General features: G+C 43.2%; 1 protein-coding gene across 24 annotated transcripts in view; it reads right to left on the bottom strand.

Annotated features, from left to right (window-relative positions):
• LOC129700367 (calcium/calmodulin-dependent protein kinase type II delta chain) overlaps nt 1–20,700 on the bottom strand; it is a 269,343-nt gene extending 248,643 nt beyond the window's left edge. For 3 of the 24 annotated variants that reach the window (XM_055640811.1, XM_055640909.1, XM_055640917.1), the window contains exons 1-2: nt 20,032–20,691; nt 19,455–19,549 (exon numbers count right to left, since the gene is read on the bottom strand). In XM_055640811.1, the coding sequence (XP_055496786.1) occupies nt 19,455–19,549; nt 20,032–20,096 (160 nt within the window). In that variant the 5' untranslated portion in view covers nt 20,097–20,691. Of the gene's footprint in view, nt 1–19,454; nt 19,550–20,031 lie in introns of all 24 variants that reach the window. The other 21 variants (XM_055640849.1, XM_055640827.1, XM_055640959.1 and 18 more) reach the window with 14 other exon arrangements.
• Nucleotides 20,701–27,162: the final 6,462 nt, after the last annotated feature.

Raw genomic sequence — 27,162 nt, 5'->3', positions numbered from 1 at the left:
CACACTAAAAAGTGGTTGCATTTTAACATGTTGACATTGGGCGAGGATGGTTGGAGGCAAGAGCATATGAGAAATGGTAAACTCAATGCTCCCGGTCACTTCCTTTTAGAGAGTGCATCAGCATACAATCTCCAATTTTCCAGTCAACAAAGGCAAGGCAGATTTGATGGTGGCACACATGAAGCAATCTCCAGTTCTTAAAGAGACTTGCCTCCCCATTGCCCCAATTTGCAACTCTTCAAACTGTGTGTCTCACACTCCTGCTTTTATTTCCTGCCTTTGTTCCAACAATGTGCCTATTAAAAAAAAAATCCTTGCCTATGTCCACCTATTACTCGCCCACTTTGGCCTGCCTCTCCTCTCACACAGCTTCCACCCCCCCCCTAAAATCAATCTGAAGGGTCCTGACCCAAAACATCATCTACCCACTTTCTCCAGAGATACTGCCTCACCCGCTGGTTAACAAAAAAAGTCTTGTGTATCTCAGTGAGTCAGGCAGTGTCTCTGGAGGAAATGGATAGGCGACCGACCTGAAACGTCACCTATCTATGTCCTACAGAGATATCGCCTGATCTGCTGAGTTATTGCAGCAATTTTCTATTTGAGATTTTATTATGCATCCAGGATACAAAAAAAATCATTGATAAAAATAATGATTAGCTCTGATAGCAATAAAAATTACTTGCATCACCTTCTACCTCCTCCTGAAGGTCTTCCTTCTCATCAGCATTGTACTCGGTTCTTCCTTCGGCTCAAAATCTCATTGCTACACACCTGCAGCACACTACAGTTGTTCTGGAGAACTTGATTCATGCATTTGTTTAGGAATTGGTATTAAACTGTTTGTTTCCAGGATGTGGGTATTTCTGGCAGAGACGGCATTTATTGCCCATTCCTAACAGCCACTGTTAGAAACTGCTGCAATCTATCTCCTGTTGGTATTTCCAATTTCTTGCTGAGCAGAAACTTGTTGGATTAAACCCAAGGGTGATGAAGCAACAACAACGTATTTACAAGCCCAGTGAGTAAGATATGACAATTGCATATCAATGTTTACGGTGATGGGTGGGTTACTGATCAAGGGAGCTGATTTGAACTGAATGGTATTAAACTATGAGTTGTTGCAGCAGCAAGCATTCAGTGTGTTTTCCATCATACTTCTGCTTTATGCCTTAAGATTGAAGTGTAAGGAGTCAAGTCATTCACCCACAATATCCAGTCTCTGATCTGCTCTTGTCACCCTGGTTGATTTGCCCTTGGTCCAGTTATATTTCTGATCCATTTGGTTACATGCTGTTGACAGACACAAAATGCTGGAGTAACTCAGCGGGACAGGCAGCATCTCCGGAGAGACGGAATGGGTGACGTTTCGAGTCGAGACCCTTCTTCAAACTGTAGTCTGAAGAAGGGTTTAGACATTAAACGTTGAGTCTGAAGAAGGGTCTCGACCCGAAACGTTGCCCATTCATTCTCCCCAGAGATGCTGCCCGTCCAGCTGCGTTACTCCAGCATTTTGTGTTTATCTTCGGTTTCAACCAACATGGCTACATGCTGTAGTTTGGCCGATCACACACCAGGCTGCCATAAAGCATCCCCTGTATCATTTCAGGTCTTCATCCTGTGCGTGTTAAAAAGTGTGATCAGCCACATTTTACCCAATGACACTTGGATGTTGGACAGCTTGACAGCAGCTCTGCTTCAAAGTGTAAGATCAGGTGGGGGTGGGGGAAATGAATGACTTCAGCAAACAGCAGCTGCACAGAAATATTGCAGGTCATTATTCACCGACTTTGTTAAAATAAAATTGCAAATGTCAGGCAGAACGAGTGATCTGCGAGTGCCTTAATTATCAGTTTATGGCCTCCTGCATTCGTGTGAAACCAAACGGGCTCACAAATCTAAGCACCTGCTTTTCTGACCAGATTCATTACAAGAAACATGATTAATAATTGCTAACCCTGAAACAAGATAAGTGTGTTCCAACTTGAGAAATCCTATTGTGTGTAAAGCTGGTGAACTTGGAGCCTGGAATTATGACGTTATGGCTATTAAAGACATTTGGTTGTGAGGGACACGACTGGGAGCTCAAAATGCCTGGGTTTCAATGTTTCAGACGGGATAGAGATGGAGGTAAAAGAGATGGAGGAGTTGCATTACTAATTATGGAGAATGCCATGGCAGTACTCAGCGAGGACATACTGGAGGGAACGTCTACTGAGGCATTACAGGTCAAGCTCAAAAATAAGAAAGGAGCAATCACTCAAATGGAATTTTACTTCGGAGTCACGTGAGTGACTTCGTGAAGAAGCCCGCTCAGGGCGCAGGCGCGGCATTACGCCCAGCAAGTGCAACAGCGGCGGCAGCTGGAGTCAGGCTCTCCAGCTGCACTTTAAAACGCACCATCAGAAAACTCGCTCAGAGGACTGCCCGTGCTTTAACTCCACCGGAGGAGCCGATTCCAGCGGGGCAGCAACCGGCGGTAGTACCGCTTGAACAGCGGTTTGAGATTCCCGAGACCGAGCCGGTCCCAGTCACGCCAGAGCCTACACGGCGGGCTGGGAAAGCCACCTGGAAGACCAACCGGCCGGTCGATTCCGACTCGTCGGAGGGGGAAATGTCCTCCCCAAAACGGAGGAGAGACAACCGCCTTAGCTGCATACAGCAGCTATTGGAGGGGATGGTCTACCGAGAGCAGCAGCACTCTCGGACAGACAGGACAGGCGCCTCCTCCATGGTGTCGAGCCCGGCACCTCCCTTTGCGACCTCAGACCAGGAATTGGAGGTTAGCATCGGTGACCAGGGCAGGGCTGGTCTGAATAAGGGGCAGGCGGAAGGAGTCGAAAGAGAGCAGGGTGTGCAGGAAGAACAGCTGCTGGGTGTTGTAAGCCGATTTGTCGCTACCCCACGGGTTGGAGCACCGCTGGAGCCAAGGATGGCGGCCAGCATTAATCATCTCTCCAATAAACCGCTTCAGGAGAAGGTGCTCGCCCAAGTGCTGGACGAGCACACAGCCCCAGACAATTGCGAGGCTCTCAAAGTAAAGAGTCTCAATCCTCAAATCTGGGGGAATGTGGGGGGACCAATGCGGGCACAGGAAGTCAAACTTCAGCGCATACTTCGCCTCCTCACGTCGGCAATTACAGCTTATGCTCGGTGTGTACAGACGGAGGAGATGACCACACACCAGCAGGATGTGCTCGCACTAATGTGCACAACTCAGTATGAGTTAAATAATCTGCGCAGAGAGAACATCAGACCTGCCCTCAACCCAAAGTTTGCAGGGTTATGCAAAACACCATCAGTCGAGTCCGACTCATTGTTATTCGGGAAGGACCTAAATAAACAACTAAAGGATATGGAGGAGGCATCCAAAACCTTTAGCCTCATGAGGGCAGCACCAGTGACAAACAAACCAAAGCCTTTACTTACACCCAGGCGGCAGCACACCACTGTATCTACCAGTCGGCGTCCGGAATATGCGACTGGTCAAAGCTTGGGGCCGCACTATCCCCAGAGACCTTTTTTAGGTCAGGGCCCGCCGCGGACCCCCTGGAAAATGCGCCTCCCCCCAACATCGCCAGCACGTCGACAGGGAAGAACATTACGGAAGAAAAAACCACAACCCCGCCAATAACCATGGAGGCAGGTGGATCTGGTTCCTACCCGCATATCGAGAATAAGGGTGACTTACTAACGGGTGGAAGGTTACACTTGTTTAAAGAAGCATGGGGAAGGATCACTGATGATAAATATATACTTAATAGTATTAGAGGGTATAAAATAGAATTTATCTCAAAAATACCGCCAGTTCAACACCGGCCCGAAAGGGTATTTGTGCTCTCCAATAAGGAACAACAGGAGGGACAAGCTGAACTGGTGAGGCTTATAAACAAAGGGGTCATAGAAAAAACTAGTCATGAGCCCTTGGAATTTGTTTCCAACATATTTACTAAAAGTAAAAAGGATGGTGGATGTCGCATCATCATTGACTTAACATCCCTGAATGAATTTGTTAAGTATATACATTTCAAAATGGAAACATTTGTAACTGCTAGACAACTGATTTCCAAAGGATACTATATGGCAAGCATTGATCTCAAAGATGCTTACTATCTGGTACCTATACATAAGGATTATAGCAGATACCTTAAATTTATCTGGATGGGGGAGCTGTGGCAGTATAAAGCACTGCCTAATGGGCTTACTTCAGCCCCAAGACTATTCACCAAAATATTAAAACCAGCCATGGCAACGTTAAGGAAACTTAATCATATAGTCATGGCATATTTGGACGACATCCTCATAGTTGGGAAAACTATGGAATTGGCTGTAGCAGCAGTATCAGCTACTAAACAGCTCCTAGAGACTCTAGGCTTTGTCTTACATCCAGATAAATCCAAGTTAAATCCATCCACAATTATGGACTACCTGGGTTTCACAATTAACTCAGTCCAAATGACTATTACCCTGCCAAGGGGAAAGATGATTGCATTAGTACAATCATGTAATAACTTAAAGATAAACAAAAAACCAACTATTCGACAAGTGGCAGCAGTAATTGGCAAAATGGTAGCAGCATTTCCAGCTATCCAATTTGGACCTTTGCACTATCAAAATTTACAAAGAGCAAAGATAAAGGCACTAAAACAACATAAAGGTCATTATGACCGAGTCATGAGTTTACCCCCTGAAGCAATATCAGAGCTACAGTGGTGGATACAAAATATTTGGCACAGTTGTAGTCCTATTGTTATTACTAATGCTACTTTAGTACTCCAAACAGATGCCAGTGCTAATGGGTGGGGAGCAACTAACTCCATATCCAGCACAGGTGGTAGATGGACTAATTTAGAATCATCATTACTATCTACACTGGGCATTAATTCTTTGGAAATGTTGGGCGCCTTTTATGGTTTAAAAGCATATGTATCCAATATGCATCACTTGCATGTTAGATTACAAATAGATAATACTACGGTGGTGGCTTACATTAACCATATGGGCGGCATAAAATCTTTATCATGCGACAAATTGGTCAATACGATTTGGCAATGGTGTGTCGAAAGACATATTTGGCTTTCAGCTACCTATCTACCAGGTAAGCTAAATACAGTGGCGGACACCAGGTCACGCAAATTCAATGACAACATCGAATGGATGTTAAATCCTAAAACATTCGCTAAAATTGTAAAGCAATATGGGAAGCCAGATATAGATTTATTTGCATCAAGACTGAATCACCAACTACCTATCTATGTCGCGTGGGAACCAGATCCGGAGGCAGCAGCGGTAGATGCATTCACGCTGGATTGGGGAAAGTTTGTTTTCTATGCCTTTCCTCCCTTCTGCCTCATCAGTCGGGTACTTCGAAAAATCCAGATGGATTCAGCATCTGGAATTTTGGTGGTGCCCGACTGGCCTACACAGCCATGGTTCCCAATACTCCATGACATGGTGGTGGAAGCACCAATGGTGTTCCCCAGTCATCCAGGGTTACTGACTCACCCAGTGTCAGGCATCAGCCACCCATGCCATCAAGACATGAATCTCCTGGGTTGCAGATTCTAAACCGACCTTATCTGGACCTGGGATTATCGCAACAAACCATCACCACCATGTCAGCATCCCTGAGAACATCTACAAAGAGGCAGTACCTAACCAACATCAGGAAATGGGAGAGGTACTGCCAGGAAACGGGGACTGCTTATGAAACAGCCACAGTAGCCAATGTTCTAGAGTTCCTGGCCTACTTACATCATCGTGAAGATATGAGCTACAGTGCCATCAACACGGCACGTAGTGCACTCTCCAACTACCTCAAACCTGCAGGACATCAGCCCATGGGGTCCCATCCGCTGGTGGTCAAACTAATGAGGGGCATATTTAACATCAAGCCCCCCAAGCCTAGATATACTCAAATTTGGGATATCAGTATTGTGCTCACATACCTTCGGGACAGACCACCAGCAAGATCTCTCAGTCTAGAGCAATTGACATTAAAAACGCTCATGCTGATGGCTCTAGTATCTGCTCAGAGGGTCCAGTCATTACATAAACTTCGACTGGACAGCATGGAAACAACGTCAGATCAGATAACCTTCACAATACAAGGTCTGATAAAGCAAAGCAGGCCAGGAACATCCAACACGCTAGTGGCATTCCGGGCTTACCCACCAGAGCCACGATTGTGTGTGGTGACCCACATAAAAATTTATATTGACACAACCCATAATATCCGAGGAAGTGAAAGAGCCTTATGGGTCAGCCACAAAAAACCACATGGCAGGGTAACGAGCCAGACCATTTCAAGATGGTTAAAACAGGTATTGGAAGCTGCTGGGATAGACATTAATGTATATAAATCTCATTCCACCAGGGCAGCATCCACATCATCGGCAGCAAGGATGGATGTGCCTATTGACATTATCCTAAACAAAGCAGGATGGTCGAGGGAATCCACATTCCGAACATTCTATCACAAGCCGTTGGTGAAACCTGATGTATTTGCAGCAAAAATTTTAGAAACTGCAAATATTTAATTTAAAGCCCGGGGGAGCTATTTTGTTTTTGTTGTTGTTAATAAATACCGTTTTGTTTTCAAAACAGATTCATTGGTTGATTACAATAACACTTCCTTCCTCAAGAGCTTTCGGTAGTGAGTGAGTAAAACTGTTACACGGTTTGAAATCACAGAGCTTTGAAATCTTCACGAAGTCACTCACGTGACTCCGAAGTAAAATAGTAAGATTAAACGAGAACTTACCAGTTTGAAGTTTGATCTGTATTTTATGAGGAGTTACGATGAGGGATTACGTGCCCTCCGCTCCCACCCTCATTACATGGATCAACTGATAATTGATGTCTCTTTATTCTTTACTATGTTACTTCAAATACGTGTCTGTCTGTGATTCCACACCGCTGCTTGGAAGCATGCCGCGCCTGCGCCCTGAGCGGGCTTCTTCACGTAATCCCTCATCGTAACTCCTCATAAAATACAGATCAAACTTCAAACTGGTAAGTTCTCGTTTAATCTTACTATTATAGTATAGACCGCACAACAAGCAAACGGGAGATGGAAAATCAGACATGTAGACAGATTAGGGAAGGATGCATGAACTACAGGGTTGTTGTACTGGAAAACTTTAACTTCCCCAATATTGACTGGTATTTACTCAGGATAGGTGGATTAAATGGGGCAAAATGGTCAGAAAAATTATGTGGGCAGTTTTTTTATCATTAGTTTCTATTAAGAAATTAGCATTCACATTGTCACTGTGCATCAGAGCAATGATGGCATTATAGTTCTCTTGCCATCTCCACAATCCCCAGAGATTGCTATAGTGTCCCAATTCTGACTGCAACTACATTAATGATATAACTTGCTTCATTGTTGGCAGCAGAGGAGTTTTACCTGAATACTGTCTGGATTAGAGGGTTTCAGTTCAATAACCCTTTTTTGCTTCAGTCCACCCTCCGCCACCTCCAGTTTAAATTCCATTTGGAATATTTTTGGAGGACCAAGAAGAAGTTACAGGGAGAGGTTTGATAGACTTGGATTGTTTTCTCTGGAATAGCAGAGGTTGAGGGGTGTCTTGATAGAACTATATAAAAATTATGAGCGGCATAGATAGGGTAGACAGTCAGAACCTTTATCCCCAGGACAGAAATGTCCAATACTAGAGGACATGTCTCTTAAGTGAGAGGGGAAAAGTTTAATGGAGATGTGCAGGCAAGTTTTTTTCCACACTCTTTTTTTGAGGCAGATACGATAATTGTGTTTAAGTGGCTTTTGGATAGGGAGATGGAAGTGCAGAGAATAGAGAGATATAGATTATGTTCAGGCATCAGTTTAACTTGGCATCATGTTCGGCACAAACATTATGGGCCGAAGCACTGTACCGTTCTATGTTCTACGTTCTATGTCTCCCTCAAAGGTTCAGAAAAGATCCAGAGGGAATGTTTTGAGGGCAGTAGTAAGGCTGACTGGTAAACCATGTCCATTGGATCCAAATGGAGCAGGTCTTGATCTCATAAACTGCAAGGTTTTTCTATGATCGGAGATGACCCAGAAGAAAGCTTATTGTCTACTTACAGACCCTGCATACTATGCCTGACCTTGAAAGCCACATTTCCCACTGATCCTTTCTCCACGTGTGAGCATCAACTTGTCACTTGCTCAGCTTGTTCTACTGGCCTTCTGCCGAGGTCCAAAGTCACAATGACTCATGATGGTCCGACAAATCAGCACTCTGAACCTCCAAAATGACACAGTTGGGAGTTGCTGTCCAGAATTTGTGGTTCTTCATTGTCCTATCTGTCAGACCATCACTAGTCATTGTGACTGTTGACTGAAGTAAAGGTATTAGAAATAAACCCATTTCAGACGAGCAATAGGAATGCAGTGCTGGGCGATAAATATTTACTGGCATACTTATTTCTCTCTCAGCACCCTCATTGTCGCCTTTCTTGAACTGGGGAGTGCTAGGCCATGTGGGATATTGCTGGATTTGTAAATTAAATTTGACCCAAAACCAGCTTCTCTATATTTGAAATATTGGCATTTTGAAATTGCTGTCCTGTCTCTCTGAAGGCATGATGCACACACAGTTTAACATGCTGAGATCAAACAAGGAAGTAATTTGGTTAGACCTAGCTTCATAGTGCATTTACATTTTTCCACAAAACCAAGCACACTGCAATTCAAAACACAACAGCAGCCGTGTTTAAACATTTCTAAATCTTATAATAAAACTTATGACTGATAAGATTTCTGCACATTTAATTTTGAGTGTACTTTCAACTGTGTAATGTTAATTTTATAACATTATTCAAGATTGTACAGTTATAACAAGTGGATAAGTGGGAGGCATTTAATAGTGTTTTTAGCTTGGTGGAAGGTGAAACTGGAAAAGGAACAGCAGCGAGGTATTATGCAGTTTGGTAGCATTTGGAGAAGGGGAAAGTGGAGAGAAAAAAGCCAGCAATTTGCTAAGGTGGTAAAATAATCACCCAGCACAGAAAAGACACAGGGAAGAAGGAATGAGCCGGCACTAACATCAACGAATATTAATATAGAATATTAAAATCTCTAGAGACATTTTGGACTGGCTCCTGGTTAACCCACCCTAGACCTCTGAATCGCTTCCAAGTTCGAGCCTGCAACAGCACTGACATTTTGTGACCTCACGACTACTAGGGCAAAGCCAGTATCTCTACCTCGTTCATTCCACAAGGAAGAGCAGACTGCAAGCGATAATCAGGCCACAGGCAACAGAAGTATGGTATCGCACATGAACCAATTGATGTCCGTTTCCCTGTATCCAAACATCTGATGATCCGAAAAAAAAATCAACTTTAAAACCAAAGGACAAAGGAATTTTTTTTAATTAATATTTTGAAGTAAGCATATCTCTTGTTCCAACTTACTTTCTTAATTAAGTTCACCAACTGATTTAAGTGAAGGGAGACGCACTCAATCTACCAGTTACGGATTAGATCTGACCCCTGCATAGAATGACCCTGGACCTGGCGGTATATCATGCAGGAATAGTGAGCCCAGATCATGTGGAATATGCACACTGCAGCGAGTCACATGTGTCATCTCGCTCAACACCAAACAAAGCGATACAAGGGCGTTTTCGGGGTGGGGAATGAAATCTTAGGCAAAGACTAAGAAATCTAGAAGTGATGGCTGCCGACAATGAAGCAAGTTATATCAGTAATGTAGATGCAGTCAGAATTGGAACACTATAGCAATCTCTGGAGATTGTGGAGATGGCAAGAGAACTATCATGCCATCATAGCTCTGATGCACAATGACAATGTGAATGTTAATTTCTTAATAGTAATTAATGATAAAAAATTGTCCACGTAGTTTTTCTGACCACTTTTTTTTGTGCCTGGCTAGTTGCTGGAGATAACGCCTTATTTTTAACCAAAACATTTTACAAAGGCCTTCCATCAAGAAGATAACAAGATCATTGTGGTATCATTCAACGTTGATTAAAATTTAACTGGTACTCTAATCAAAAAATCAAACAAAGAACCTTTTTATTAATTCTTCCCTTAACGGGAATTTGCTATATGCAAAGTGCCTGCACCACAGAAACTACCCTTCTAAGGAAATCATTAGGCATGCAGCCCAGAGAACGTCACAACTTGCTTGACTAGAATTTAAAATTCACTCATAGTCAACAAGCAAAGGATAATGGTTGGCAAGTATATGGAAGGCTGTTAGCATTGGGGCTCAGGTGGGATCTGTAATCCGTACCTTGCTTTTTTCCAGTGACTTTTTTTTATGGTTAAGACTTAAATTTAGATTAAACATAGCTTGAAGGGGAGAGGTGCAAAGTTTAAAGATGTGCTTGGCAAAACATTTTAGACTGAGAGGGGTGAAGTGCCGCCCCTTCTACCTTCCGAGGGAATTCACCTCCATCATCCTTACGCGGTCTACATCCCACCCCAAGCAGACGTCTGGTGTTTGTTGACCACGGCGTGCAGCTCCTCCAGTGCCAGACGGACGTTTACCAACACAGCTGGGGACTTCAACAAAGCAAACCTTAAGAAATTGATCCCTAACTTCCACCAACATGTCTCTTGCTGCACCAGAGGACCAAACACTCTCGACAACTGCTACACCACCATCAAGAATGCCTATCGCTCTATCCCTCGCCCTCACTTCTGTAAATCCGACCATACCGCGGTGCTGCTTCTTCCTGCCTACAGGCAGCAATTAAAGAGCGCATCCCCAGAGGTGAGGACAGTACAGAGCTGGTCAGGGGGGGGAAGAGGAACAGCTCCAGGACTGTTTGGAGTCTGTAGACTTGGCAATGTTCAGGGACTCAGCAGCGGACCTGGATGAATACGCCACAGTCGTTACAGACTTCATAAAGAAATGTGTGGAGGACTGCATCCTAACAAAAACCTTCCGAGTGTTTCTCAATCAGAAGCCTATGAGATCCGCACTCTTCTGAAGACCAGACACCAGGCATTCATGTCTGAGGATACCGAGGACTACAAGAAGTCCAGCTACGACCTTAGTAAGGCCATCAAAAAGACCAAAAGGAACTTCTGCTCAAAGCTGGAGGATGAGACGGATGTTCGGCAGCTGTGGTGGGGCCTGAATGCAATCACCTCCTGCAAGGCGAAATCAGGAGGCAGCTCACATGTCAGTGAAACATCACCCCCTGATCTGTTCAATGCGTTTTACGCACGCTTTGATAGGGAGAACACCGATGTGCCTTCTCGAGCCCCCATTCGCTGTGATGCTATTTTGGTCACGGTCACAGAGGTCAACGTCAGAAAATCCTTCAGAGGGGTGAACCCTCGGAAAGCATCTGGACCTGATGGTATACCCAGTCGTGTTTTAAAAACCTGTGCGGACCAACTGGCTGGAGTTTTTACGGACATTTTCAACCTCTCACTTCTGAAGTCTGATGCTTCAAAAGGGCATCAATAATACGGGTGCCCAAGAAGAGCAAGGTGACGTGCCTCAATGACTATCGAACAGTGGCACTAACATCAGTGGTGATTAAGTGCTTTGAGAAGCTGATCATGGTGCAAATCAACTCATATCTCGACAAAAACCTGGACCCACTGCAGTTCGCTTACCGCCACAACAGATCGACGGTGGATGCGATCTCGCTGGGTCTCCACTCCGCTCTGGACCACTTGGACAACAAAAACTCATATGTCAGGCTATTATTCATTGATTACAGCTCGGCATTTAATACAATCATCCCCTCCAAGCTGGTTACCAAACTCTCAGAACTGGGTCTCTGCGCATCCCTCTGCAATTGGATCCTCGACTTCCTCATTCACAGACCACAGTCTGTCTGTATTGGTGGAAATGTGTCAGCCTCAATAACAACCAGCACGGGAGCACCTCAAGGCTGTGTGCTCAGCACCCTGCTGTATTCACTCTATACTCATGACTGCGTAGCTGGTCATAGTGCGAACTCTCTCATCAAGTTCGCTGATGACACCAATGTTGTGGGACGTATCACTGATGGAGATTAGTCTGAGTATAGAAGTGAGATCGACCGTTTGACCAAATGGTGCCAGCACAATAACCTGGCTCTCAACACCAGCAAAACCAAGGAACTGATTGTGGACTTTGGAAGGGGTAGAATGGGGACCCACAGTCCCGTTTATGTCAAGGGGTCAATGGTAGCGAGGGTCAAGAGCTTCAAATCCCTGGGCGTGCACAACTCTGAAGTTCTCTCCTGGTCTGAGAACACTGATGCAATTATAAAGAAAGCTCATCAGCACCTCTACTTCCTGAGAAGATTACGGAGAGTTGGTATGTCAAGGAGGACTCTCTCGAACTTCTACAGGTGCACGGTAGAGAGCATGCTGACCGGTTGCATCATGGCGTGGTTCGACAACTTGAGTGCCCAGGAGCGGAAAAGACTGCAAAACCTTGTAAACACTGCCCAGTCCACCATCGGTTCTAACCTCCCTACCATCGAGGGAATCTATTGCAGTCGCTGCCTCAAAAAGTCTGACAGCATCATCAAGGATCCACACCATCCTGGCCACACACTCATCTCCCCGCTGCCTTCAGGTAGAAGGTACAGGAGCCTGAAATCTGCAACATCCAGGTTCAGGAATAGCTACTTCCCCACAGTCATCAGGCTATTAAACTAAACTCAAACAAAACTCTGAACATTAATAGCCCATTGCAGTTTATCTGCTTATATATAGCAACATTTTCATTGTCCTATCTGGGACGCATGACAATAAACTCTCTTGAATCTTGAGTGCCTGGAACACACAGCCCGTTGAATAAAGTCTATTTTGAAATAAAATAAAAAGGTGAAGCAGCTATATTAGTGGCATTTAATTTTTAGATAAGCATATGGATATGCAGGGTCAGGGTTAACCAAGCGGTATGAATTTTGATTTCTCTAACTTCAAGTGACCCTTGCATCCTCCCTCTCTCTGTCCCTCCCCCACCCTAGTCATCATATTAGTTTTACTGTTGTCCTGTTGAGTTCCTCTGTCTGTGAATAAAAGACCTTTGAAACCTTTGAATGGAGCAATTTAGGTTATGTGCAGGTAAAAAAAAATGATGGCCCCAGCATCATGTTCGGCACAGACACTGTAGGGGACATTCCCTCTGCAAATATATAGGGTGCGGTGAAAATACACATGGAATGTCATGATCTCCCTATATTTTCAATAGAAGGAATGCTACTAAAGCTTATTAGAATGATTTTGTGGGATGAAGAGTTTGTCCTATAAGGACAGGTCAAGCATAAGGGGCCAATACACTCTACAATTTAGAACAAGAGGCAATCAAATTTAAGCAAACAAAATTCTTACAGGGCAAGATGGATACAGGGATATTATGTGCCCTAGCTGTAATGCATAGAACCAGCAATGACAATCTCGAAATAGAGGTTTAGCCAAACAGGATTAAAAGAAAATAAATGTCTTCAATCAGCGAGTGGGGAATAACTGGAATTTTCTACCGTAGAAGGCTGCAGAGACTCAGCTGCCAAACTACAGTGATCAATATTGGAATATTAAGGGAATCAAATATAGGTTAGTAAAGGAAAATGGTGTTGAGTTAAGAGATCATTCGTGTTCATGTAGAATGATGGACACGGGGAAGGTGACATAAGTGTGAGATAATGCAGTCGAGAATGTACAACAAGAGAAAGGAACATGCATTAAATGACAGGATATTGAAAAATGTGAGAGGTCTGCTTCCATTATTTCTTAAAGTAGCAGAACAGGTTTGATATGGTGCTTTCTTTTATTAGCCAAGGCACTGAATTTTTAACACAACAGAGGTTGTGCTAAAAATGCATATAGCACAAACTGGGTCACAGCTTAACAATGCATTAAGTTCTCAACACTTTATCGCAAAGTAGTGATTACATTGGAGTGAGTACAGTGAAGATTTACAAGAATGCTGTGATGAATGGAAAAACTTAGTAATATGCAAAAAGATAGGATGGGCTGGGATTACTTGCTTTCAAACAGCAGAGACATTATCGACTAGAGATTGAAGTGAACAAATTTGCAAGAGCACAGCCAGGGTAATCAGGAAGAACCAGTTTCTTTTGATGGAATGGGAGGAACTGCAGATGCTGGTTGAAACCAAAGGTAGACAAAAAAGGCTGGAGTAACTCAGCGGTTCAGGCAGCATCTCTGGTGAAAAGGAATAGGTGACGTTTTGGGCCGAGACCCTTCTTCAGACCAAGAGTCAGGGGAAAGGGGAACGAGAGATATGGACGGCGCTTAGGAGAAATGAATGGATGATATGCAAAAACCAACAATAATTAAGGAAATGAGTGGCACCCAATAGGCCATTATTGGCTGTGGAACAGGTTATAACAAGTGTACAGACAGAGGAACTCAACAGGACAACAGTAAAACTAGTATGACGACTCGGGTGGGGGAGGGTCGGAGAGAGGATGCAAGGGTTACTTGAAGTGCGAGAAATCAATATTCATACCACCGTAAGCTGCCCAAGCTAAATAGGAGATGCTGTTCTTCCAATTTACGTTTGGCCTCACTCTGACAATGGAGGAGGCACAGGACAGAAAAGTCAGTATGTGAATGTAAAAGGGAGTTAAAGTGTTTGGCAACCGGGAGCTCACGTAGGCCGATGTGGACTGTGCTAAAGTGTTCAGCAAAATGATTGTCAAGTGTAATAGATGTTGTCTACATGGACCTTAACATGGCCCTTGACAAGGTTCCTCCTGACAGGTTTTAAAACCAAATTTAAAATCCATAGGATCCAAGACGAGTCATCAAATTGGATCCAAAAATTAACTTGGCAATAAGAGGCAGAGGATGTTGATGGAAGGATGCTTTTCACACTGGAAAGCCGTGACCAGTAGTTTTCACAAAGATTGGTACTGGGACATTTGATGTTTGTGATTATATGTAAATGACCTAGATATTAATGAAGGAGGTATGATTAGCAAGTTTATAGATGTCACAACATTTATAGTGTTACATTCAATGAGGGCTATCTTAGGCCACAAATGGATATCAGTCAACTGAAAAATAGAGCAGAGCATTGGGAACGGAACGTATTTCTGGTCGAGGAAAAGGAAGGACCAAGCAAATCCCTCCACAAGTATAAGAAGTGTAGGAGTACACCTTCTTACACCTCTGGTTGTTTTCTGGTGTCGGAGTACACTTCAGAAAGCCATCAGGAGAGCAAAAAGGGGACATGAAATGGAGCTGGTCGACAAGGTCAAGGAATATCCCAATATTTTTTTCAGGTATATTAATAAAATGATGGTGAAGGAAAGAATTAAAGATCCATATTGCTCTATTTGTGTAGTACCACAAGAGATAGGGGAGATATTAAATTAATACCCCATCTGCTCTTACTGAGATCATGGAAGCTTAGAATGGCTGCAAGGACCAGCGAGGTAACTATAGTCCGGTAAGCCTGATGTCAGTGGTGGGCAGATTTTGGGGGGGAATTATATCTATATCCTATTATTGGTATTCTAGGAGAGTGAGGAAATACGTCCATCTTTACAACAAGATCTAGATCAGGTGGGAAGGTGGCCCAAGGAATGTTAAATGGAATTTAACACTGACAAGTGAGGTGTTGCACTTTGGAATGTCAGACCAGTGCAGGACTTACATTGTAAACGTTAAAGTTGGGGAGAGTATTTGCAGAACATCTGGAAATACAGGTGTATAATAGTGACGATACAGGTGGAAAGTGTTGTGAAGAAGTGTTTGGAACATTTGCCTTCACAAAGCCTTTCCAAGAAGCCATCCCAAGGGGCCATGGCTGTGGAACCAGACTGGAAGCCTGACCTCTCGAGGGGAGCCACCTCTGGATTCAGCCCCAACCCACCGGTGTCGACGGACAAACGGTTGCCAAAGCCCAACAGGCAGCCGGCCGTGATACCCGCCCAAAAGTGGGTTCGAGGCTCATCTCCTGCTCACCCCCAAAGATCAGGAACCGGAAGGAGAGAGTGGGCAACACCACCGGAAGAAGGAGAGAGTAGGTGATGCCGGCTGTGTAAAGGGCCTGTAGGAGGACATTGTTCACGTGGACATGGTGGCCTAAAGGGTTTTCTCTGCATCTTGTGATCCTATAACTTCTCACTGATCCAAACATTACAGTAAGCATTTGTCTTCTTTTAGGAAAAAAAAATACTGGGAGTATACGGACAGTATACGATTTAAAATGTTGCCTTTTTTGTGTATATTTAATGTAATCTTTTACAGGCTAAATATTGTAACAGATTGATGAATATTTGAATGGTTTTGTGTCATTTTTGAATGCTCCTGGCTATTTGAATAGGTTTTGGTAACCAAAATCAGCAATGGGCTCGGCTGAATTACTATCAAGGTTTTGTTTTGCAGCTATCTGATGAGCGAGTTTTATCTGACCCCATCCAGTTAACCCCTCCCCCCCAGTTAATCCACCTCTACCCCCCCAACACAATTATAAGATTCACATCTACAAGGCCAAGTTGTGGCATGAGGCCTTTGCTAAGGCACTGACCAGCATTTTATAGTTAAGTTTGCATTGGGGGAACCAATGCAGTATAATCTTTCATGGATCAGCAGCGGCAACTGTACGTTCTGGGCCATTAGGAACTCATACACAAAATCTTGATAAAGTTGGATTAAAATCGCAGGCAGCAATTAACTATTAAAAAACTAGGATCCACAGTGAATGTAATGTTGAAATTAGACAGTTATGAAAGGCGGACCCAATTCTCTCCTTTCTACGAGAGTGTATATACCTCTTACTGTAGGAAAATCATTAAAATATACTAATAGCATCGCCCTGTAGCTCACCTTGAATAATAATTTTATTATTTAAGTACTCTCAGTAAACAACATGGCAAAATATTTTCAAACCAGGCATTTCAGTTGAAAAGACATGTTCAAAACAAGTAATGAATTTTTGGTTGCTGAAACTGCAATTATAATAATTCGAACATCTAGTTCAGGAATATACCTCTCCAGTTTTAGAAATAAACAATTTACTCAAACTTCATTGAAATATTTTCAAACTTAAATGTGTTGAATGTTGAAATAATTCAACAAATGCCCAAATGTTGCTTTCCACATTCACGGGTCATTGTGTTTATTCCCCTCAATGTGAAACTAATTTAACTAAGTATTGAAACAAAATTTCAACATACAAAGCAATTTGGAATTATTTTTGTAAAATCCAGGTCGTAAAGTAATTCTCGACAGGTTTCAATATCAAAAATCTTCATTCAATATTATATAATCAGAGGTTGGAGCAAAAAAATTGGTAACCCAATGTTAAAGGGTCATGGTGTACATAATCTAAGACTGCGACAATGGGAATGCAAGAATGGAATAATTAACTCCCTACCACTCCATTATGCAATGTAATAAACCTGTGCTTTTGAATTTAACAAATACTGAATAAGATGAAATATGTAAAACAAATTGTAAGCCACAGAGAACAATTCCTTGTGGTTATGCAAGTTAGTGATACTGTAGTTTAATAATGATATACAAGGCGAGAACTAATGATATAGTTCCTTGCTATAGGTACATCCTCTCCAATGGATTTATAAAGAATAAACAGTTCAGGCATAAACAAAAAGGAAAGCAATGCCATATCTTGCAAGATAAATGTCTTAGTTAGAAACAATAATTCCCTGTTTTAAGTGCTTAAACATTAACTACTTCGAAGCAGTTGTCATAGATAAATCATTAACAGATTAAAATGATTAAATAAATGTGTTGTTACAATATGCTGTAATCTCCAAGGAACATAGAATCTTTACTTGAAAATCTCTAGTACTAGTTACTGCAAATATTATTACATTAATATAATTTGAAAGATAAATGGATACAATTGTATATGTTTGAAAATATCTAACCACATAAAAACTGTCAACTTTCAGACATTACCCATATGCAATGAAGCCATTAGTCTTATACTGAGCATCAATCCTGTCAGTATCTTCATGGCTGCAACTTGGATCCATGCCATTTTTCCAAGGATCCTTGCATACATCATAGTGCATGTCTACAGACTCACGCTCTTAGAGCTGGTGTTCAGTAACTTTGCAAAATTGGACATGAGTTTCAAAGGTGGGGAAAGTAGGACAGAGTCAGGAGGCCAACTATCACATCTTGAATAGAACACTAGCAGCCATCAGACTATTGAACACTACAACACCAACTAAACTTTGAACAACAAACTGTCTTGTTTGCACTAGGCTGACCGGGCTTTTGTTTGATTTGCTGTAATATTGGGATTTTTATTTATGCAACTTTTTTTGTTTGTTTATTATGTTATCTATTGAGTAGTGACTTTACAGACCTGTTATACAGCTGCAAATAAGAATTTAATTTGCCATTTAGGTACACATGACAATTAAACACTCTTGACCCCTCTTGACTCATGATGTGCTGGAGTAACTCATTAGGTCAGACAGCATCTCTGGAGGACATGGATAAGCAATATGTTGGTTTCGGACCCTGCTTCGGACACCTCATCGTGAATATCCCTTTTCATAAAAAATGGGCCCAAATCTTCCCCATACTTGATAGAAGCTGAAATTCAACCTGCCATTTTCCTCTAAATATAGTTATTCAGGTTCAGACACTGACTCACAGCTGAGTGTCATGGCTTGTTATCTTCCCTCTGAGGACTCATTGAGCTACTGCAAAGCTCCTCCGGTTGATCAACAGACTGGCAGGTTGAATGCTCATTCCACAGCCAAAAGCTTATTGAAAAACTGAAAAATGGCACGTTATTTGGGGAGAAATTGCTTGGCTTTTGCAACTGGCAGAATCTATGGAACTAGACTGTTGTAAACCAAGCACAGAGCCAACACACAGTGGAGAAGAAGAGTCTCAAATGTTGGGGGGGGGGGGGGGGGGGGGGGGGGGGGGGGAGATGGGATTAGGAAGAAATAAAGTGGAACACACTGCAAATATATTCTAACTGGTGGTGCAGAAGATTGTTTTGAACGTCCATACCTGCAGGATATGTTTGATATTGAGCACATTATAAAAATGACATAGCCCAACTGTTGTCACAATTGTTGAGCCTAGCAGGTTCTGCAATTACATAGAAAGGTAAATTCCACCGCCTGGCTTTCATGGGAAGATGTGATAAAGGGTGTTTACAAATGATTGGAATGCTCTCTGACATGACAACGTGGTGAAGTGCACAAGTACAGACTCAACCTACCTCGCCAACTTGGGTTTGTTGTACTTGAAGCTAAACTTTTCTGATGGCCGCAATGCATTATCTCAACAATTAACCTTTCCATAAATATATATGTAATCCCTCCCTTAACGCACATTATTTCACATATTAAAATGTTAGGATCCAATCTTATGAAATAATTTAGTCATAAAATACTTCGAAATCATATTATACGACAGACATTTTGACTGTACTCGCCAACCATTCTTATAATAAATCCTACATTAATTATTAATAAGAATATAGCACCTACCCCTTGCAGACAGCTTTTTGGTATTAATGATTTTGGCAGCATATTCCTGTCCCGTCGAGATTTTCATGCATCGCCTCACCACCGAGAACGCGCCCCTGAAAACAACATAGACATATATTTATACATCACATGTACAAAAAAAGGAACAGGTAAAGAACGATGCTTCACCAACGTATAACACTGCTTGAGTGCGGTTGGCACGCAAATAAAGTGAAAAGGCGAACATAAAAAAACAGAAATAATTCAACGCTGTCCCGTTTTCCCCAACATGAATGCAAAAGCGTTTCAAGATTTCCGGCCCATAAATCAGAGAACAGTTTAATCTTCCATAAGAACATTTTCCCCACTGAATCAGATTTACAAAAAAAAAGGTGAAACCGCAGCACACATTTTGCTAAAACTCTATGCCTGCAACCCATCGTCAATGAAATTAACAGAATGTTACACTGCACTTGACTGAAACACTGTTGCGAACCTCCCTCCGCTCGAGCACTCATGCTTATCGCAAATGAAGCGCGCTACAACCCCAACCATTCATTCAGAGACAAATATAAATCAACCAGATTTGTTGCCCTACTTTCCAAGTTCCTCGAAGAGCTGGTATTCATCCGTGAACCTGGTGCAGGTTGTGGTCGAAGCCATGTCGACGGCGGTGGCTGTTGCTGTCTCCGCTGTTCAAGCTGCTCGCAGATCCCCGCACGGTGCACACCACCTGGCCGGGGCAACGCTGGCTCCAAACGCACACAACCTCCCCTTCACTGTCCGCCTTCCTCTCAAGCCCTGCTTGTCCCTGCACCGAGGCAATCGCGCTCTTCTGGAGCTCAGTCACGGATACTGAGTGAGTGAGTGAGTGAGCGAGCGAGTGGAGCCGCCGCTGCTTCCTCCACCGACTTGTCACCTCACTGTGTCCCTGCTCCTCACGCACACCTCCTGCTTCGCTCGCTGTGACCTTCTTCCCCCTCCGGCTGCTGTTTATCTTTCCTCTCAGGTAGGCGGGCGGGCGGGACAGAGAGAGAGGGAGGGAGTCAGCAGCTCCGAGTCACCTGCTCCGAGTCAGACCCCGTTCAGCCGCTCTCAGTGCAGCGGTAAGTGGCAAAGCAAATCCCCGCTCAGTCCCCACTCACACACACCAGCGGCAAATAGCAAAGCAAAGCCTGGATCGGATGCTCCTACATCTCGCGATACAAGTCACTGAACGGCGGTGTAGGTCTGGGCTGTTGCTGCGGCGGCGGCAGAGGAGGGAGGGGGAGAGAGGAGAGGAGGGGACGGGGACTGACGTCAAGGGCCAACCAGGGCAAAACTTGGATTACACACTGAGGAGAGGGATCATGAATAGAAAGCGACGGTGCAATCAGTGCCGATAGCCTGGTCAAGCCATGAATGACAAACGGCGAGACGCCGGTGCATGGCAGCGCTGTGCAAAGATGTCCCTGCAGCTACACACGCTGCGGTCGCAGAGAAATGAGTGGATTCGTGTCCCATGCCCTGTCCGGCCGTCTATTAACCAACGCGCTTTATTTTGTTTAATCTGTGGGTGCATTAAATATGCTTCGATCAACACTTTGCTTGATACCAGTCAATGAGAAACTTTGCCCGTGGGCGAGTTGTGTCAGTCCGGGGTTACTTCATCTGACCCCGGGTCAGCTGGCAGCCGGCGTCCACCGACCCTGGGCAGCGATTGCTCCCCCGCCGGTCACCGCCCTCCAGACCAATGCTCGCTGTCGCTCCCATCTGGGGCAAGTGGGGTCACCATGACCCTTACGGCAGTCTTCGGGGCTTTTTTAGTGGAACACATGGGCGATTGCATCAGCATAGGTGGTGATTTGCAGCAGCGATCAGGCTGGAAGGGTTGCGGGTTCATGCGATGGCCGCTGATGAACAACGTGGGCATCTTTTGAGAGTGTATCGCATATCGAGTGGTCCGCATGTCACCTTACCGCTCCAGACTGCTGGAAAACGAGTACAATATGTGCAAACAATACTGAGAGCAAGGGGATGTCGGAACTCGTGGAGATGGTTGCCATTGTCACAAAGATTTACGCAGAATTCTGCGTTATATACGCGAGTAAACTGGTGCGTCTGAATAGCACGGATCCTGGGACCGAGCTGATGTCAGACAGACACCGAATCTATCGGTGTTTTATTTTCGTTTTACACAGATTACAGTTCCTTAATTTCATTCCTAATCCACGTTTCCTTAACACTTCAATCGTCTGATTTACGTGTGGGGGAGGGCGTGGAGGTTGTGGAATAGTGCACCATGTTACAATAAACGTAGTCCGGGTTCCGACTTCTGAATAGAAGTAATTGACAGACAGCTACAATATCAGTCTGAAGAAGGGTCTCGGCGCGAAACGTTGCCTATTTCCTTCGCTCCACAGATGCTGCTGCACCCGCTGAGTTTCTCCAGCATTTTTGTGTACCGAAGATACACGATAAATGTCTTACGTGGTTGATCTTTGTTCTAGATCTCAGTGGGGTTGCCTGCGTTTGAAGATATCAAAAAAACAAATCAGCTACAACTTTCAGTCTGAAGAAGGCTCCCGTCCCGAAACGTAGTCTGCATTCCCTTCACATATGCTGCCTGGCCCGCTGAGTTCCTTCAGCACTTCGTGTTTTGCCCAACTTTTCATAGATTTCACAAGATCATAAGTGATAGGAGAAGAATTAGGCCATTAGGCCCATTAAGTCTATTAATACCCATAGGCGCCATTCAATCATAACTGATCTATCTCTCACTCGTAGACCCATTCTCCTGCCTTCTCCCCATAACGTCTGACACCTGTACTAATCTATCTCCCTGGCAATGCTGCGGGAACAACTACCCTCAGTTGGAAACACTTCATTCTGAATGAGGTGGTTGAAGGCTCAATCTCCATTTATGAGTTAAATATCGTGACCTCTGGTTTCTGAGCAAACCACAAAATAATTCAACAGGCCGGGCAGCATCTATGGATGGAAAAGAATGGGTGATGTTTCTGGTCAGGATCCTTCTGCCCTTTTCCCTCCATTGATGATGCATGCTTTGTTAAGCTTATCATATTATTTTTTATGATTATATGTTCTGTTGTGCTGCAGCAAGTAAGAATTTAATTGTTCTATCTGGGACGTATGACAATAAAACACTCTTGATTCTTGATTCAATTCAATTCAACTTTAATGTCATCGCACATATACAAGTATCAGTACAACGAAATGCAGTTTTGCGTCAGTCCGTAGTAGTTGTACAAAAAGAAAAAACAAAAAAAAATAGAAAGAGGGAAGATACAGAATAATCAGGAAATACAGAATAATTAAACAAAGGGGCGGAGGGACCAGAGAAATCTATCGTCGGGACTCCGAGTTCAGCAGTGTGATTGTGTTGTTGTAGAAGCTTTTCCTCATCCTACTAGTACGTGACCTGAGGCTCCTGTACCGCCTCCCTGATGGGAGGAGGGCAAACAGTCCATGGTTGGGGTGTGAGGGGTCCTTGATGATCTTCCCAGCCCGTCTCAGACACCGTTTTCGGTGGAGGGCATCCATGGCAGGGAGCGGGGCACCGATGATGTGCTGCGCGGTTTTCACCACCCGTTGCAGTGCCTTCCTGTCCGCAGCAGTGCAGCTGCTATACCATACTGTGAAGCAGGTGGTCAGGATACTCTCTATGGTACAGCGGTAAAAGTTGGTCAGGATCTGGGGGGACAGGTAGGCTTTCTTGAGCCTCCTAAGGAAGTAAAGGCGCTGCTGTGCCTTTTTGATCAGCTTGGAGGTGTTGAGGGACCAGGACAAGTCCTCCGAGATATGTACTCCAAGGAATTTATAGCTGGAGACACGCTCCACCTCAGTCCCGTTTATATGGATGGTGGTATGACTGCCTCCTCTGGTCTGCCTGAAGTCAACAATAATCTCCTCCGTCAATAATCTCCTTCGTCAAAGTTCCTCCAGCACTTTGTTCTTTGCTAATGATTAAGTGGCTTTGTATCAAATATTTTTGTAGGGTGCTTTCCTTGTTATCCCAACCAATGTTTGTACTAGAAATAACATCATTATACAGGTTATTAAGATATTACTTTTTTTGGAACTGGCCTTTCATAAGTAGGTTGCTAAGTGAATACAAAATATAATGCTATTTAATATAATTGGCCGTTTGATTTGACTATAAGAGTCTCACCCTCATTGCCATTGACAGTTTCTGTGAAGAGTTGGTTTGTGTGGGGAATCAAACTCTATTGAAGCTTATAGTCAGCATGTTTGATGTTACAGGAATTTTGCAAGATTAGATATTCCCAAACCTGAAAGAGTTAGTTATTAATGGATTGTTGTCATATTTAAACTTTCCTGTTGTAAAGAGCCATGATGGGATGGGATTGCATGATGGGATTTGAACAACTCCCATCATGACAAGGGTTTTTTTTAACTTAAGTTGAATAGTTCACAGCTCTCTTACAAATTTTTTTATGTAAGTTGAAGAGGTTAATCAGATAAGAATGGGCCCAGAGGATGCCGTTGGGACGACTGGCTTTTGGCAAAGAGTGAAAAACAACTCCATATTTGGAGGTGGCTGATGGTTTTTGTACATGACATCATGCAATTGGTTTTATATCTGTACATATATAAACTCAGGTTTTCTGGTATTTCTTTGTGTGTGCTGCTGGAGATTCAGATGTAAAACTGTTGCCTCTGTGTCTCTAGGTCCACACCCGTCAGACATTAAATTAAAGCTTTGTATGGTCTTAAGAATTTGTACTTTGTCTATCTTTGTAAGTGAACTTTTTCAAACATGGATGAAATGCTGGACCAAAAGCAGTGGTTGCTGGTTGGTGGAGACTCAATGGGCCAAAGGCCTGTTTCTTTGCTGTATTTCTCTACAACTAACTAGTATGAGTAGAGAATGCTGGTTCAGAGAACAGAGACTGCAAATACATGAAATTCAATAACATACATTCAAGAAATGTTGCTAATTTTTTTTTACAAAGCACAGATCTTGTGGCAGTGCAGCGACAGCAAGCCAGGTGGTGATAGTATCCTTAGCACCCTTTCTTCAATAGGACATTATTTCTAGATTTGCTTTGTGTAACCCATCTCAACTTGGGACAAAGTGGCACTGGGGAAGGTTTGCAACAGGACCCTGAGATAGATATATAATTGGGAAAAATGCCCAGGGACAGCACTGTGGTGCAGCTGGTACAGCTGCTGCCTCACAGCACTGGAGACCTGGGTTTGATCCTGCCCTCAGGTGCCATCTGTGTGAAGTTTGCACATTGTGACAACATGGATTTCATCCAGGTACTCCGGTTTCCTCCCACATCCCAAAGAGGTGCAGGTTTGTGGGTTAATTGGCCTCTGTAAATTGTCCCTCGTGCGTCGGGAGTGAATGAGAAAGTGGGATAACACAGAACTAATATGAATTTGTGATCTGTGGTTGGCATGAAACAAGTGGACTGAAGGGCCAGTTTCCATGATGAATCTCTAAACTAATTTGATTTTAGTTTGTAAATGATAATTTCTGCTAGATGTGCCAATAAAATATTGGGCAAAACCAACACAGCGATGAACTCAGATTCAAACAAGTTCACGCTCATGGTTATCTGGAGGATAACCAGGGGAGGGGGTAGAGAACAATACAATTACAATGTTTAAGAGGTATTTGGACATGTACTTGGATTGGAATGGTGTAGAGGGATTCAGGCCTAATGCAGACAAATGGGATGTGTATAGGTAGTCATCACAGTCAGAGGGACAAGGTGGGCCAAAAGGGCCAATTTCTATGATTCGGTGTTTGAATAAGGTCACCCCACCCCCTCCCACTCTTCTAAACTGCAAGGAATGCAGCTCCAAATGTTCTAGCCTATTTAAATAAGACAACCCTCTCATCCAACAAATGCTGGCTGTATATATTTTGAACTGTCTCTTATACTATTACATCTTTTTTAAATCTGCACCACATTCTTGGTGTGGCTTCATCAACACCTTGTACAGCTATAACAATAGAAACCTATTTAAAAATTCTAATTCTTTCTCAATAAATGTCAAAATGCCAGTTGCTTGCTTAACTTGTTGAACTTGGCTGCCAACATTTTGAGAGCCGTGCAGTAGAACATCATGTATTTGCAGTCTCTCCATTTAGATAATAATATGCTTTTTATTTTTCTTACTTAAATGCATGACCTCACATCTCCTCATATTAACCTGTTCAGTGCCACGCCCGAGTATACTCGGATCATGGCCAATAGTGAAAATAAAAACTTGGCAGTGAACAGATTCAACTCCATTTGACAGATTTTCACCCACTCACTCAATCAATCTATCTAGAGTAGAAGGGTCTCGACTTGAAACGTCACCCATTCCTTCCCTCTAGAGATGCTGCCAGTCATGCTGACTTATTCCAGCATTTTGTGTCACTTTGATTAAACTAGCATCTGCAGTTCCTCCCTACACACTTAATCTATCTATATCATTGCAAAATCACAAAATCATTGTCACAACATGCCCTGCCACCTATTTAATTTGGCAAACTTGGAAACTTCACAATTCATTTGCTGCTCCAGGTCATTAATGTAAATAGTAAATAAATGAAAGATGAGATTGGAACACTGCTTACATGTGTGAAAAGGACTAATTTATTGCAGCTATTATTTCTATGTGACAGTCAATGTTTAATCTGTACTAACACGTTTCCTGTAACCTGCCGTGTTTTTAATTTATACTCCAGCCTCAAAAATACCTTTTGTAAATACAGGTTGCCCTCTATCAGCCCTTCCTGGCTCACCCTCAAAAACGGTGAGCAAATTTGTCAAACGTAATTTATCTTTATTTAAATATATTGACTAGGTTTGATCAAATTACTTTCCAAAATGATTAGTTATTTCATAAATGATTATAGAGCAACAAAAGGAAAACATAGTCACAATGCAAAATTAATGTCCAGTATAGTGTATTTTGATTAAACACACTATACAAACTACTCCTTGAATCTAACTGCAAATATACTGCTAATTTTCTAAATCAGTACGTCTAACAATGATTAAAAAAAGGAAGAAAGACATAACAAGCTCGAGTAACTCAGCGGGCAGCATCTCTGGAGAGAAGAAATGGATGACGTTTCGGGTCGAGACTCTTCTTCGGGCTGGAGAAAAGGAACTTCCCCTGATGTGGGAAGGCAAATTAAAATAATTAAAATTTGCAATAGCTTCATGTGGAATATTTTATTGTTGAAAATATCACAATGGTGTGAAAAGCATGAAACAAACTCTCCCAAGAACAATACTCTTCATCCAAGTACCTAGTTTCATCAGATAGCCCTTGCTTTCTCTCTCCTTCCCCTTCCCAGTTCTCCCATTAATGTTACTGTCTTCGCCTACATTCTATCTTTGTCCCGCCCCCTCCCCTGACATCAGTCTGAAGAAGGGTCTCGACCCGAGGCGTCGCCCATTCCTTCTCTCCATAGATGCTGCCTCACCCGCTGAGTTACTCCAGCATTTTGTGTCTACCTTTGATTTTACCAACATCTGCAATTCTTTCTTACATATTTACGTGGAATATCAGCTACAGCAGAAGCTGATCCCTCAAGTGCTGAAGCCTGCTTTAATCCAAAAGCGTATTCAGGAGAAACACGATATTCAGAAACGGTGGCACGACAAATCATGCAAACCCCTCCTGCCTCTACTGCCGGGCCAGGTCGTTCGTTTACAAACTACCAGGGGACATTCCCGTCTGGCTACTGTTGTCG

Source organism: Leucoraja erinacea, chromosome 1 (genome assembly GCF_028641065.1).
Source record: "Leucoraja erinacea ecotype New England chromosome 1, Leri_hhj_1, whole genome shotgun sequence".
NCBI classification, from domain to species: Eukaryota; Metazoa; Chordata; class Chondrichthyes; order Rajiformes; family Rajidae; genus Leucoraja; species Leucoraja erinaceus.
Note: the sequence above shows the minus strand (reverse complement) of the source record. Positions and strands in the feature narration are given on the sequence as shown.